The sequence below is a fragment of the Peromyscus leucopus genome, chromosome 1 (assembly GCF_004664715.2).
Source record: "Peromyscus leucopus breed LL Stock chromosome 1, UCI_PerLeu_2.1, whole genome shotgun sequence".
Lineage (NCBI taxonomy): Eukaryota > Metazoa > Chordata > Mammalia > Rodentia > Cricetidae > Peromyscus > Peromyscus leucopus.
The window spans coordinates 5,098,997-5,112,897 of NC_051063.1; the positions used below are offsets into that span (position 1 = coordinate 5,098,997).

The window sequence follows — 13,901 nt, forward strand, 5'->3', positions numbered from 1 at the left end:
TGAAAGCCCAATGCGGCAGGGACTTGTGTCTTTCTGGAAGCCTAGGACTGTACTTGTGCAGACATCAATAAACACTTCTGTGAAAGACCAGGTGGGCACGGCTCAAGTCCTAAGGCTTCTACAGTCCAAAGGGGTGCTAGAGAGGAACCCAGCTCCCTGCAACTTCCTCGCTTTACAGGAAGGGGCTAGCTTCAGTCAGCAGAGGGGCAGATTCAGCAGAATTCACAAGTGGCCAAGGTGACTGGCCTTTGGGAAAATGGAGGAGCTGACTTCTGACAGCAGGCCTCCAGGTGTGGGCTAGACTCAGGACCCTGAGACAGGGAGTTAGTTACTAGCTCACTGGGAACAAGAAATCACAGTCAAAATCTTTTTGTTGTTGTTGTTGACAGGGCTTCTCTGTAGCCCTAGCTGTCCTGGAACTCATTCCATAGACCAGGTTGGCTTCAAACTCAGAGATCCGCCTGTCTCTGCCTCTCAAGTGCTGGGATTAAAGGTGTGTGCCACCATTGCCCAGCAACAGTTTAAGATCTTAAGGCACTCTGGAAAAGACCTGAAAGGAGATGGAGACAGTTAAATCTCTCCTGAGACCCTGTGAGGTTCTGGGTTCCCTCAGGGCTGTGGTCCCTGTCTTAATGCAACAGAGCTGATGTGCTGGCCCCAGGAGAGGTGTGTGACAGTGGCCTGAGAGGTGGCTTGTTTGCTGTGGCTCTTGGCTTGTGCAGGCCTCCAGGCTGTCCTGAGCTCAGACATTGGCTACAGGCCTCTGGGGTGGCTGCTTCTGGAGCAAGGCCAGGGTGTCTCTCTTCTCAATGGAGCGCAGCTGCTTCTTCTTCGCCTTCTTGAGCTTGGCAGGGTTTCGGATCTGGGGGTGGGGGAAATAGGAGGCGTTAGTGTGGTAGACGACTCTACACCTGTCTCTGGGGAAAAGGGAGGGAGGCACCAGGACTGCAGCAGGACAGTGGACCATATAAAGCAGGGAACCCAAGCACCTTAAAGGCTGTCACCTGGCCACAGCCTGCATCTCTTGGATGGGCGTACTCACCACTTGGACAATCTCAGCCTTCCGTTCATTCTCTAGGCGGCGTCTCAGGTTCTCAGCCCGGCGCTCTTTCTTCTCCTGAAACACACAGAAGGGGAACTCAGGCTAGGAGCTGAGGGGCCCTGGGATCCCAGGCCCCTGGTAAGAACCAGCACAACCAGAAGAAGCCTGCTTGGACTCCAGGTTGTTTCTAGTGGGGAGGGGTGGAGGCCTAGGCACTTCTGGGGGAACAATGAGGTACAATGCCTATGCTGTGGGCCTGGAGCTGAGGCCCACTGTGGCAAGAGTACCTGGCTCCAAATTAGAAAGAAGGTGGATAAACAGATACCTGAGGGCAGCAGCTTACACAGACGACTGTGTGGGCCAAGATGTGGGTGCCTTCCCACCCAGAAGTCACATGCGGGCAGAATGGCCCCTTGGACCATCCCGTGCACGAGCTGCCAGGGAGAGGGCTAGGCTGGTTCCCTCCTTTGTGCTATTTGCCCAGGTTTCCTTCTGCCCACGAACAGGTGTACCAGAATGAGAACGCAAGGCCAGGATATACCTAGGCTCTGTACCTGGTCCCAGTAGGGTTGGGCAGGTTGAGCTGTCAAAAGGCTCTGAAGGAACCTGGTCCAGCTTGAGTTTTCATTCTGCTACTTTCTAATTAGGTTATTGTGGCCGAGCCTGCCTCCACTTCCTCACCTTTACAGTAAAGTTGACCACAGGACCTACCTCACCAGAGTGACGTGCGACCTAAGTGTGACTAAGGCTTGGAACAGTGCCAGGTCGCTGGGGGTGGGAGGTCCAGGGATCCCTAGCTATGGTGCCATTGTACTCTAGCGGGGCTAGAAAGGGATGGCGGCTCCAGCATTCAATGCTATGTGGTCAAGGCCTTTGTGGCTTTGGTAACTTTTAGTCTGGGGTAGCCTGGGCCTTTGGAGAGGAAGTGACCTTTGCTCCTATGTATTAGGAGGAAGGCTGGAGGATGCACCTCTCCAGTTGCTCATGAGATAGCAACTGTTTCGCCCAAGAGGGATCCAAGGCTGCACAAGAAAAGAGGTGAGGCCTCAGTAACAGACAGATCTGGAGTGACTCAAAGCAAGGATGCCTTAGTGACTGGCCATCTCTCTTCTCAGGGGCCAAGCTGGGACCACCAGACTAGCAGTAATTTGGTCCCGGGGACAGTGCTGCTGACAAACCCAGCATGACCGTGCTTCCTCAGTACTGCCAGTTGAAGGGACACTGGGACTCTTTCCAAGGCTTCCTGGAGGCTGAAGGTGTTGGAAATAAGCCTCTGTGGTGCTGGAACCCAAGGCCTCGTGTATGCAGTCAAGTGCTCTACCACTGTCCCTAGCTCATGGGCATGAACCTTTAACAAGGACATTTGTGGTTATGAGTTGGGGGCCAGGGAAGTGAATTGAAAGGGAAGTTCAGGAACCACCCATGGGCTGGTGTGTAGGCATATCTTCTAGAGTGACAGCAACAAATTTGAGACAAGCTTTTCCCTCATAAGCAGGTCTCAGAGAGGGGTTGACTCCACCACTGCATACTCCTGCCACCAAGATGGCTTGCTGGCCTTCATCTTGGGTTCCTCAATCTACTTCCAGGTCTCTTGCATGTCCCTGAGCCAGAGGTTTAGCTGAATGGTAGAGTGGGAATCCTACCATGGCCCTAGACTACTCCTCTTCCCCCTGGGCCCTCATGCCCAGGGCTCTGATCAAGTCGTACTCCCACAGCCCACGTCTGTTACAGCACACGTGTATTTGGCCTCTGTGATCCAGACATGGCCAGATGTCCGTTACCTGCCGGCGCCTCTGTTTCTCCTCCTCTAGGTGCCGAGCGAAGTCCTTGGCCAGCTTCCTCTCCTGTCGCTCCTTCATTTTCCGCTGCCAGGAGGTACGCAGGGGCTTGTCCTGAACCATCTGGGAGAACCTTAGCAGGAGAGGAGGCACTCAGGGGACCTCTGTGGTACTGCCTTCACACCTGCTCTCACTGGGCTCTGGGTCTGCTTCCCATTCCCTGCCTGCCTGGACCTCGCTTTCTATAGAAACTTAGGATGAAAAAAGCCGCTAAGCATGGCTATATTGAAGCATATGGCTGTAACTCTGAGATAGGCTTGTGCTTTTCATTCTAGAGGAACAAACCAAGACTCTGAGTCCTTGCATTCCTAAGTATATGCTGGGTCTTGAACCTTTCTGTACCCATATGGCCTCAGCTGTGAAGTTTTGTTGCCACCAAACATGGTGACCTGTGAGTGAATGCCTCTGAAGATGAGGTGCTCGCTCCCTAGAGGGGTATGGCTTTATTTCCAAACAGTAAGAACAGGGGGCTTTTCTGTAACAATTCTGATTTTTTCCCAGCTTTGGGTGTGTGTGTAAGAGCTGTCTGTTCCCTTCCTAGGAGTCACACACAGTCTAGAACTCCCCCCCCCCCCCATTCATAAGCAGTCTGCACTGTTAACTTCTGATACCCTCCCCTGCCAGGTCCCCAAAGGCTTGCTCAAGATTCCGCTCTCTAAAAACAGAGCAGTGAGTGTGTTGTGGACTTCCTTCCTATCCTTAAAAATTGGAATATGAGAATCCTGAATGCACAAGATGATGGAAGCCTGGAGAAGTCAGACCACAGACATGATGCTGTAAGAGAATGTATCATCGTGGAAATGGTCCACATCTCGTCTGTCCTCTAGGGGATCTTCCCCACAGCAGAAATCTCAACTGAACCCCACTTCTCTTTCCCTTCTGCCTAAATGATGCCTTTTCCACATGGGCCTCTTCATTCCTTCTCCCAAAGATATGAACTGAGCATTTATGATGCCCCAGAACTGAAAGGACAAGGAAGACTTCATGTCTTAAGAAGGCTGCAACCGGAGTCAAGTCAGATCCACAGAAGCAGGGTGATGGGTTCCAATCACCTGCTTTGTAAGCCAATCTGTGCTCACATCCTGTGTCTCATTTAGCCTCCCTGAGCCTTGGTTTCCTCGGATGTACAACATTAAAAACAGTAACACTTTCTCCAAAGGGCAGAGAGAAAGATTACATGTGCTGCTGGGTGGGAAAGACTCTCCCTTTGGTCAGTCCCTATCGAAGAGACACGTAACCAGTGCCCAGTGATATATTTTATCAAAGACAATAACTAGCAGACAACAGTGGAAAGGACTTCACTGCATTCAAGTAATGGGCGCTTTTCTTGCTCTGTCTCCCTCACCAGATGTGGTAGACAAAGTAAATATTTTTGGAACAAACTCTGAACTCTGGACAAAGAGGATGGAAGGGCAGGGTGTGGTGGCGCATGCCTTTAATCCCAGCACTAGGGAGGCAGAGGCAGGCAGATCTCTGTGAATTCCAGGACAGCCAGTGTTACATACTGAGACCCAGTCTCAAAAAAAAAAAAAAAAAAAAAAAAAAGATGGAAAGCAAGTTCAAAAGAACCCCGCCGAGGGCAGAGAAATGACCACTGAGGGTCTCCATCCCCAACCTCAGGGCATCTGACATTCTGATTCTGATTGTTAACTTTACTCGGGTGAGCTCTTTCCAACCCTGGGATTGCATTCGGGTGAAGGCGGGGTCCAAACACACAGAGAGCCCTACCTACCGTCCATGCTACCCCACCCCCCACTTTACCTCTTCTTGGAGCGGTCTTTCCACACACGCCCGGATTTGGGCTTCCCCTTCGGGATTACAGGAAGCTCCTCCTTCTCCTTCAATTTCTTGGGCGCCGGGGCCTGGGGAGAAGATATAACTCGCTTCTTTGTGTTGAGGCCCCCTGTCACCGTCTGTCCAGCCGGAGGTAGCCTGCTTGGTTCCTGCGGGCGCTCTAGGGAGCTGGGTGCCCGGGCTGTCAGCTCCTGTACTGGCCGAGAGGGCTCGGGACCCGGTGCCTGCTGGCCCGGGCAGGGCTCTGGGGATACTGGGACCAGCTCCTCCTTAGCGTGGACCACCTGGGAGTCCAGTTCTCCCGGTGTGGCAGAGCATTTGGATGACTCCTCTCGCTGAGGGGATTCCGGACTCGATTCTGTCTGTCCTGCAGGTGGCACCAGGCCCAGATCTTGCAGAGGTTGAAGGGACCCGGGGTCAGGCTCTGGCTGCCTTCGGGGGGACCCAAAGCCTGCATCCTGTTTCAGACAGGGTGATCCCGGGGGTGTCTCCGGCTCAGGCTGGGGAGAGGCAAGGTCCAGAGGCTGCACTCCCGGAGACTCGGGCTCGCTCGGGTTCGACTCGAACTCTACAAGGACCCGTCTTACCCGAGAAACTGCGGGGTCAGGAAGGGTCTCTAGGGACAGAGGTCTTAGGCCTTCAAGTCGCCGGCTGCGCCTCAGCGGCGTATCCATGGCTCACGTGTAGCCTCCGTCGCATTCGGAACCACAGGCGCCTTCATATGACGTCAGACACACCCACTTCCGTACCGGACAGGAAGCGCACTCGTGAGGACGCCGTGCTGATGGGAGGGGTGGAAAAGCAGGGCTGCCAGCCCCTTAGGGGCCGGGCTTAGTGGACGCATGCGTGTTGTGTCGCGTTGAATGAGTCTGGTTGCTGGGTTTCCGTTTTTTTTTGTTTTTTATTTTGCAAAATGCGTTTTCTAGGTGCTAGAGAAGTACCGGCACTTTTTTATTTTTTTTCCTGAGAGGAGAAGTCGGCAAAAGGGCCGGATGATCCTGTTAACTCTGGAACGGCCGGGCCCGCAAACGTTGGGCTGTCTCAGTTTTCTCTTTTGTAACAGAGGCTTTGCGCCGTGTTCCTTAAGGAGGATGTATTCTGGCCTCCATGAGCGGGAAATCTAAGTCGAGTTGTGTTAAACGTTCCCACCCTTGCCGCCTCTCTCTTCTCCCCTACCGTGCTCAGGTTTGCAGTTAGTGGTTCTCTTCTTTCAAAACTTAATTAATAAGCAAAGTGTCAGGCCTGAGGCCCAGAAAGCCTTGACTGCTTGTTGTCAAAGTTGGGACTCACAACCTGTACCCCAAGTCAGGTCTGGCTGCTTTGTCCTCATTGAGCCAATTGAAAGAGCAGAATTAAAAGTGGAAAGCTTTAGAAAAAGATTTATTCATTGTGGGCATACTGGGAAGGGTTACAAAGGGATTCTGTGAATCACCCAAGTCTGTCCTCAGGGTCCTGAGGTGAGATAAAAAAATTAGATAGAGGGCCACAGATAAGCGCATCTAAGCAGTCTCTGTCAAGGTGTGACCTCGCCCACCAGGAACCCATCTTTATCTGGGTTTTAGTCTCATCCTGTGAAGTGGTCTGACAAGGTGTTAGAACTGTATGAAATCTCTGTCCAGGAGACAAGTTCCCCCTCTGGCTGGTGCCCTTTCCTTCTCCCAGCATGAGAATTCTGGGGAAATTCCCTTTTCTTTGGGGTCCATTGTCTGATAGATTGTCTGATAGATTGAGAGACCCAAGTGTCTCTTTCGAACACCTTTGTTTCTGCCAGAGTGGTTACATGCTGACCCAGGAGGAGGCCGGGAAGATGAAAAGTTCCTGCGGGATGGAAAGTGAGTGGGGAATTCTTGCCATCCATGGTCTCAGATGCATACCGATGGAGTCAACCGGAGTGCACCCCGAGGGGCAGGCAATAACACAGCCTCTCCATGGCACTGGAAACAGTTGCACCCGTGTGCTGTAATTTTATATGTCAGTTCCTGCCTCCCTGGTTCCTCTGCTGGCTCACAGCCCTTATGCTCCTGATCCAAGGACAGCTTCAGGGAGTTGTGGCTCAGGCACTAACTCTCCCAGCTCTCCCAGCCTCCAATCTCAAAGGAGTAGGTTCTGTGTGGTTACTCAAATTCCTGCCCCTGCTGGAATGGTCCAATACTCAGACCCACATGGTGGGTTGCCCGGGGCTGTGGAGGAGCTATATGCCTCCACTCCTGCTCCAGGCTGCCTCAGCTCCCCCTACTTCCTGACTCTTACCTCTATCTGGAGGGATCACTTGCAAATGTTGATGAGATCACATCCCAGGTCTACTTAAAATAACCCAGGGCTAATTTTATGTTCCTGCCAGGATAGCTTGTGTGCGTGAGAGATGGCTTTTGAACAGAGGGCTTTGAGTGTGCCTCTGATACATATGCAAGGTTCCTCTTGAGCCCAGCCTGCCACTGTCATTGTGTGTGTGTGTGTGTGTGTGTGTGTGTGTGTGTGGTGTCAGGGGAGGCTCCTGAAATTTGCAGAGCAATTGCTTTCTTTCTTACTTTCACACAGTTAAGCCAGAGGATAGGAAGGGGCTTCTGTGTTCCCCAGTCTTTTGTGAAGGTAACCTGGTAGTTCACATGCCCTCAGGCTTCTCCCTGGCTCACTTTCCCACTCATTTATGGTTGCTTCTGAGGAGGGGGGCGGGCACTTTGAAACAGATTATTTACATATAAATCCTCATCTCAAGCACTGACATCTGTTACTGTATCAAAGCTCTCCTGCACCTTGAATCTCCAGGCAGAACAGTGAGATGCTGGGGCCTAATGAAGATCTTTTTCTTTGTGTATGTTTGTCTGGGCTTGTCTTTCAAACTTCCAGTGCCTGTGTGTGTGTGTTCTGTTTATGGGTATTTGCCTCTGCCAGGGCAAGGTGAGAGAGTACCTGGCTGACTATACTTGTTTCGTGGTTCAAGCATTCATATCGCTGTGTGCTGCTGCCTGTTTAAGTCACATGTGCCCATCTGTGTGTGTGTGTGTGTGTGTGTGTGTGTGTGTGTGCGCGCGCGTGTGTACCTCTGTGCATCTGTCAGTGCAGACCCTTGTACTAGGATTGACAATCATCCCCCTGGCTTGGCACTCCAGGGGGCTAAACAAATACCAGGAGACCCCCTGGTAGGCAGCAAGTGTTTAGTTGGTGTTGGGGATTTAAGATCTCAACTGGCTGCCCTGATTGGATGGATGATTGAAGCCTTGGAGAGTATCTGATCCATATCATGGGTCCATCTGTGGGCACTGGTTTCCTTCAGTCAGCAGATCTCAGGTTACATAAATAAGCCAGGTCTTGCTCAGTCAGCACTTCATGGCATGTGAGACACTCGGCCCCTCCAGTGCATAGGCCAGGGGCAGTCGGGAACAGGAATGTCTGCAGGAGGGGCAGTTGCCAGGCAGCTAAACCTTCCAGCTCTGTGACTAATCCTGGCTCACAGTGTCACTCGCTGCCTGGCTTCGGCCAAGTGCTTTATCCTCTCTGTGCCCCGGTTACCTTCTGGAGAACAGGGAGGTTGCTATGAGAGTTGAGGCTTCGGAGTCAGACAGCCAGGTGGGACCCCCCCCCCCCCCCCCCCGGGTCAGACAGGCCAGTGGACCCCGGCCCCCCCCCGAGTCAGACAGGCCAGGTGGACCCCGCCCCCCCCCGAGTCAGACAGGCCAGTGGACCCCGCCCCCCCCCCCCGAGTCAGGCAGGCCAGGTGGACCCCCCCACCGCTCTACCGCTCATTTGCTGCCCGATCTTTCCCAGTGTCCAAGCCTCTCTGTGCTTCAGCTTCTTTATTAGTAAAAGGAGAGTCAGTCGCAAGAGCAGCGCACCTACCTTCTAGGGTGGTTGTGCAAAGTGAACAGGCTTGCACACACACACACCTGGAGGCAGGCTTCTTTCTGCTACTCAGGGGTTGCACACATATTCAAAGACGTGTTTCCTAGGCTATCTAGAGTCGCCTTTTAGTCAGACCGAAATCTCCCGTCTCTCCAGCTGTTCCCCGGTTCTCCACAGGCCTCCCTGCCCACCTCCCCCAGAACTGCCTGCACTCAGCACTGGATTCACCCTCTCCCTACTCCATGGCTCCCAGCAGTGTGACTGGCACCCTGCCCTCATGCTCTTCCTGGCGTGGCCCTCCAGTGGAAACCCTCCATGTGGCTCCAGCTGTCTCCTGGAGTTATTTTAGATACTCTAAGATTTCCTCCCCTCTCCTCCCCTTCCTCTCCTCTCTTTGTTCCCTGTCCCCACTTTTCACTTGCCCCTCCCACCCCGTGAAGCCGTCTTGGTTGGCCTGGAACTCATGGCAATCCACCTATCTCACCCTCCTGAATGTTTGCTACAGGTGTGAATCACCGTGACTGGCTAGTGTAGGACTTCTGTTGAGTTGTTTTGACCTCTTTGGGGTCTAGCTCATCATGTAATCCTCAATCCCCCTCCTTTTTTGGCAGGTGTGAATAGCTGCTTTCAGGTGTGAATTGGTTCCACAGAAACACGGAGCAGGACAGGGGCCAGCTCTTACCAAAAGCGCTCATCTCAGCCCTTTGACTCTTGAGATGGGGGAGGAGGGCAGGAGTGGAGGAGAGGAGGACCATTGGGCTGTGCCTGCAGGGCACTCACAGGGCATTCACAGGGTTCAGGGAAGCCGCAGGGATACGGAAGGTCCACTCCAAAGCTCTCTGGTACCTGCTGCTCAGGGTGAGGAGAGTAAGTAGAGTTTGTCTCCAGATCCCTCTTGGAGCATCTGCAGGTTTTGCTGAAACAGGAAGCGGCACTGCAGCCATCCCCTGGTTGGCAGAGGGTGGGGGATGCTTGTCTGTGTATGGGTGGGTGGAGCTAGTTTCTCTCTCTTCAGGCCCTGCTGGCCTTCATAGCGTGCTTCCTGCCCTGAACAGGTCAAAGAAGGGGCTAGCAGTGACACCTGAGCAGGTAGAAGTAGGGACCCTAAGAAGGTGGCATCCCATCCCATCCCATCCCATCCCATCCCATCCCATCCCATCCCATCCCATCCCATCCACTTCCTAGTGTATCTAACAACAATGCTTCTCCAGCTGCAGTGAGAATCAGTCAAATGCAAGGTGTGTCCAAGCCCAGATGTTAGGATTCAGTACGTTTGGGATGTGGCTTTGGATGTCTAGCAAACTCTCAGGGGCTGGTGCCGGTGCTGCTGGTGGTCGTGGCAGTGCTGGTGGTCGTGGTCCACAGACCACACCCTGAGGATCAGTGTCCCAAAGGAAGAGATGAACAAAACCTGAAGAGGCTGCCTTCTTTGTCCTCCACACAGTGCAGAGGCGGAGTTCACCATCATCGCATTATTCACTGAGCACTAGTTATTTTCCTTGTGCCTGATACTAGAAAAACACTGGGGGAACGGGTAGTCATGGTCTGTGAGTTCGTGGAATTTTATTAATTTAGGGGTACCCCTGGAGAACATGAATCTGAAACCCCGAGGTCGTCTGATCAGGAATGAATTTCCCCAGTAAACAGGCGAGGTAATGGCATCTCAGAGAGGCCACGAGGCTTCCTGACAGTCACTCAAATGTGACTTTAATCTAGACTCCTCAGTCTGAGATCTGCCTCCAACAACCTAGCTGGGAACCACCACCAGAACTGCTGGGGCTGGGCTTGAACGGGACAATGACAGACCCTGTACGCATTACCAGAGGGTGTTGGCTGGGGCTTGAGTATAAAAGGAGAACTCGTCAGAAAGACAGGTAAATATGTCCCAGAGTTGCACACACTCAGACTCTCAGTTCCCAAGATCTGGCCAATGACAGAGTTTCAGGATAAGTCACTTCCCCCCTCCCCCTCCCTGTTTACTAGCTACCCTTCTCATTTCCTCCACATCTGGCTGCTTGACAGCTCCATTTTCTCCAGTGTGATGATATCCACTTCCGTTGTCCCTTTCAGTTGCTATGGTGGCCTCATCTCCATGGCAACCTCTGGAGATGCTGTCTTTTTGTGATATTGGGGATGGAACCCAGGGTTTCATACATGCTAAGCAAGGGTTTTAACACTGCACCATACACCCCCAGCCCTTGGAGATACTGACTTGGTGACCAAGAAAGAGCACCCCAGAACCAAGTATGATGTCCCTTTCCGTGAACCACAGATGAACCACAGATTAAACTGGTCCCTGATTTAGTGGTGGGAATCTCTGTTCTCTCTGCCTGCTCACATTGCAGTAGTCAGACCAGTCCCAGATCTCACTCAGAGTGAGGTGCATTCAGCCTCAAGTGGGTGAACTGAGTCTTTCTGAGTCAGTGAACTATCTTTTCTGTTTTCATGGAGCCTCCAAATGTCTTATCCTACCCTAGGTACAAGGCTGCCCATGGAGCTCACAGGATCACAGGGCAGAGCCAGAGTTCACTGTCACCCTATCACTTACTTACCCATTTATCCCATCATGTACTTACCCATCAGGAACTGATTGACTGTGTGCCCTGTGATCATAATTCTGCATCCCAGATGCTCTGACTTGATCTACTGAAGGGTGTCATAGAAACGGACAGATTGTTTCCTCTGCAAACACCATTTGTTTGCAGATTGAAAGGCATTGCCAGGCGGTGGTGGCGCACGCCTTTAATCCCAGCACTCAGGAGGCAGAGCCAGGCGGATCTCTGTGAGTTCGAGGCCAGCCTGGGCTACCAAGTGAGTTCCAGGAAAGGCGCAAAGCTACACAGAGAAACTGTCTCGAAAAACTAAAAAAAAAAAAAAAAGAAAAGAAAAAAAAAAAAAAAAAAAAAAAAAAGAAAGAAAGAAAGAAAGGCATGTCACTAACAAGATGTTCAGCGATATTGATCAAAATGTATTTTATTGTGGTAGATTAGAAAGTCATGAACGTGTTCCAGTTTCACTGCTAGCTGAAGCCCTCAGGATTCTGTCTGGAGTAGCTTGTAGGTCTCGTCTAATTCTCAGGGTAATCTTGTCTTTCGGAGGTGCAGTGATAGAAGCTGGCCAGTGGTCCAGTGAGGGTTTGAATCGAGAGCTCTGCTTCTAAAACTCGTGTGATTTTTACCCACATCTCTCTGCCTTTGTGTCTCTGGCACTTGATCTAAAGCTAGAGCAAGTTCCCACGCTAGCCCAGGCTGCTTCTGTTCTTCGTAAATAAGCCAGAAGTTGCAGGTCTTCTCAGCTGGTAGATGGTGGTGCATGCCTGTAATCCTAGCACTCGGGAGGTGGGGGCGGGCTTGATGTATAAGGCTGAACGACCAGGAGGTGGAGGCCAGCTTGGATATTTGAACAAGTTAGTTAATTAAAATAAATAAAAGCATGCTTCGTATAGAGACAAGGACAGATGAATCAGAGTGATATTTTATTCTGTTCTGTGCTTCTTAACATAACACAACACTCAGATGTTATCACTTTCTGCTGTGTGGTTTTAGCTCTCTGCTTTTAAAATGACTCTGCATAGATAGACTTTCCTGGAAAGGTGTTGAGGACTGAGTTTTCCAAAGCTGGCCTGGGTACTGTCTTCCTACCCATGTGATCTTTTTACTGTGTGACCTGGACAGCCCTCAGGTGCTTCAGACTCCAGGACAGCCTCAGCTAATGGAACAATGGCACTGTTGTTATGTATTTCTGAAGTTAGATCATGGACCACTGAGTACTTCTGCTTGGCTCTCCTGGGATGCTGGCTCTTGGAACTCAGCCGACATGTTGTGAGGAAGTTCAACTCACCCTATGTGGAGAGACTGGCGCTGTCTTTGGTAGTCCAGACAGGCTGCTAACACCCTTCATCATCTACCAGGTGGGAGTGGAGATGGTTCTGTTTGATTCTATGCCCCATTCCTCAGGTCATTCCTAACTTTGAGCCTGGGACTGTAGGTGGTATATACGATAGGTGGTATATACTGGAGACATGGACTACACACACGTGTGTACAGTAGAGATGCTGACTGTGAGCTCTGTTGAGCCTAGTTGGGGAGAGAAGACCCTGGTGTGCATTGTGTGACCCTTGATTGAGGTTTGGCATCTTCCAGGGCCATGGAGCAGGAGGGACACTGAAAGTCAATGAGGAGTTACAAGAAGTTGTTTCATGTGGTTCAGGCTTCTCTCTGCAGACCTCACCCAGAGAGACAAAAGAAATTAGTGTCCCTCTTGTTTGGGACATTAGTGTTTTTATTTTCCTAAAATAGATAATCTCCTTACATAGAAAGAAAAGCGACTGACCTCTCTAGCCCCAGTGTCTACCTCTGTGGGCAGACTTAATAACGTGCTATACAAGTTTATGACCTGGCTCAGGACTTACCAGTGGGCAGCCCAGGTCTAAATGAGCAGCTCAGATGTGATATGCAAAGGGCCGTTTGCCAAGAAGGAATCTATCAGCCTTTAAAACATTTTCTAAAACGTCACCTGGGGGCTGGAGAGATGGGTTAGTGGTTAAGAACAGATGCTGCCCCTGCAGAGGACCTGAGCTGTTCCTAGTACCAAGTTGGGTGGCTTACCAGTACCTGTGGGGATCTGACGCCCTCTTCTGGCCTTCAAGAGGTCTTGCACTCATGTGTGTATAACCCCACATAGATACACACATATATACGTAATTTTTTAAAAAGTCATCTTTTGCAAAGAGAATGACAGAGGGAACAGCATAGAAGAAAAGTCACAACCACAACACCTGGAAAACAGTAAAAATACATTTAGGACAAGGCTTCCTATTGTCCCCCAGTAAGTCAGCTCTGTGATTTGTGAATGGGGAGAGCAGGGTAAAAGCCAAGAGAGGAAAGTGTTCTGTAGTGTGTGCACATACAGTGCCATGTTGAACAGAAAGAATGAGGGTTATAATTTGTATTAAAGGGACACTGGCATCCCCTCTCCCCACTCAACTAAAGGAGACGTATATCAGAGGTTACCACATCCCAGCAACTTGTAACTTCAGAGTATCCCAAAGCCATAGCCAATGCCTAGAGTGGATTAGTCAGGGTAGTGGAGTTAGGTGTGTCAGTGGAAGCCGAGATCCAGCTTGGAGTTTCAGACCCACAATGTTCCAAGTTCTGCAAACCCCTACCTTTCTGGGGCAGCTTTGTGCAGAGTGGGTCCTCCTGGGCGTGAATCACAAGTCCACCTCAGATTCATAGGTATCTGCTGAGGTCTAGGGAAAACAGGGATCCTGCTAGCAGGTTCAGGTGCCCACGTTCAGTGCCTGAGACCATACTACTGTCTGCTGGCCTCCTGGTGGCAGCCTCTGGTGCTTCCTGTTTGCAGAGTGACTTTCCAAGGGTCTTCAG

General features: G+C 51.3%; 1 protein-coding gene across 1 annotated transcript; it reads right to left on the reverse strand.

The window, feature by feature from the left end:
- Positions 1–440: 440 nt before the first annotated feature.
- Ccdc86 (coiled-coil domain containing 86) lies at positions 441–5,408 on the reverse strand. The gene is made up of 4 exons (XM_028884231.2): positions 4,642–5,408; positions 2,824–2,953; positions 1,043–1,117; positions 441–862 (listed from the first exon to the last, which is right to left on the reverse strand). The coding sequence occupies exons 1-4, from the start codon at positions 5,346–5,348 to the stop codon at positions 743–745; spliced, it is 1,032 nt and encodes a 343-aa protein (XP_028740064.1). The 5' UTR covers positions 5,349–5,408; the 3' UTR covers positions 441–742.
- Between the last annotated feature and the right edge of the window lie 8,493 nt (positions 5,409–13,901).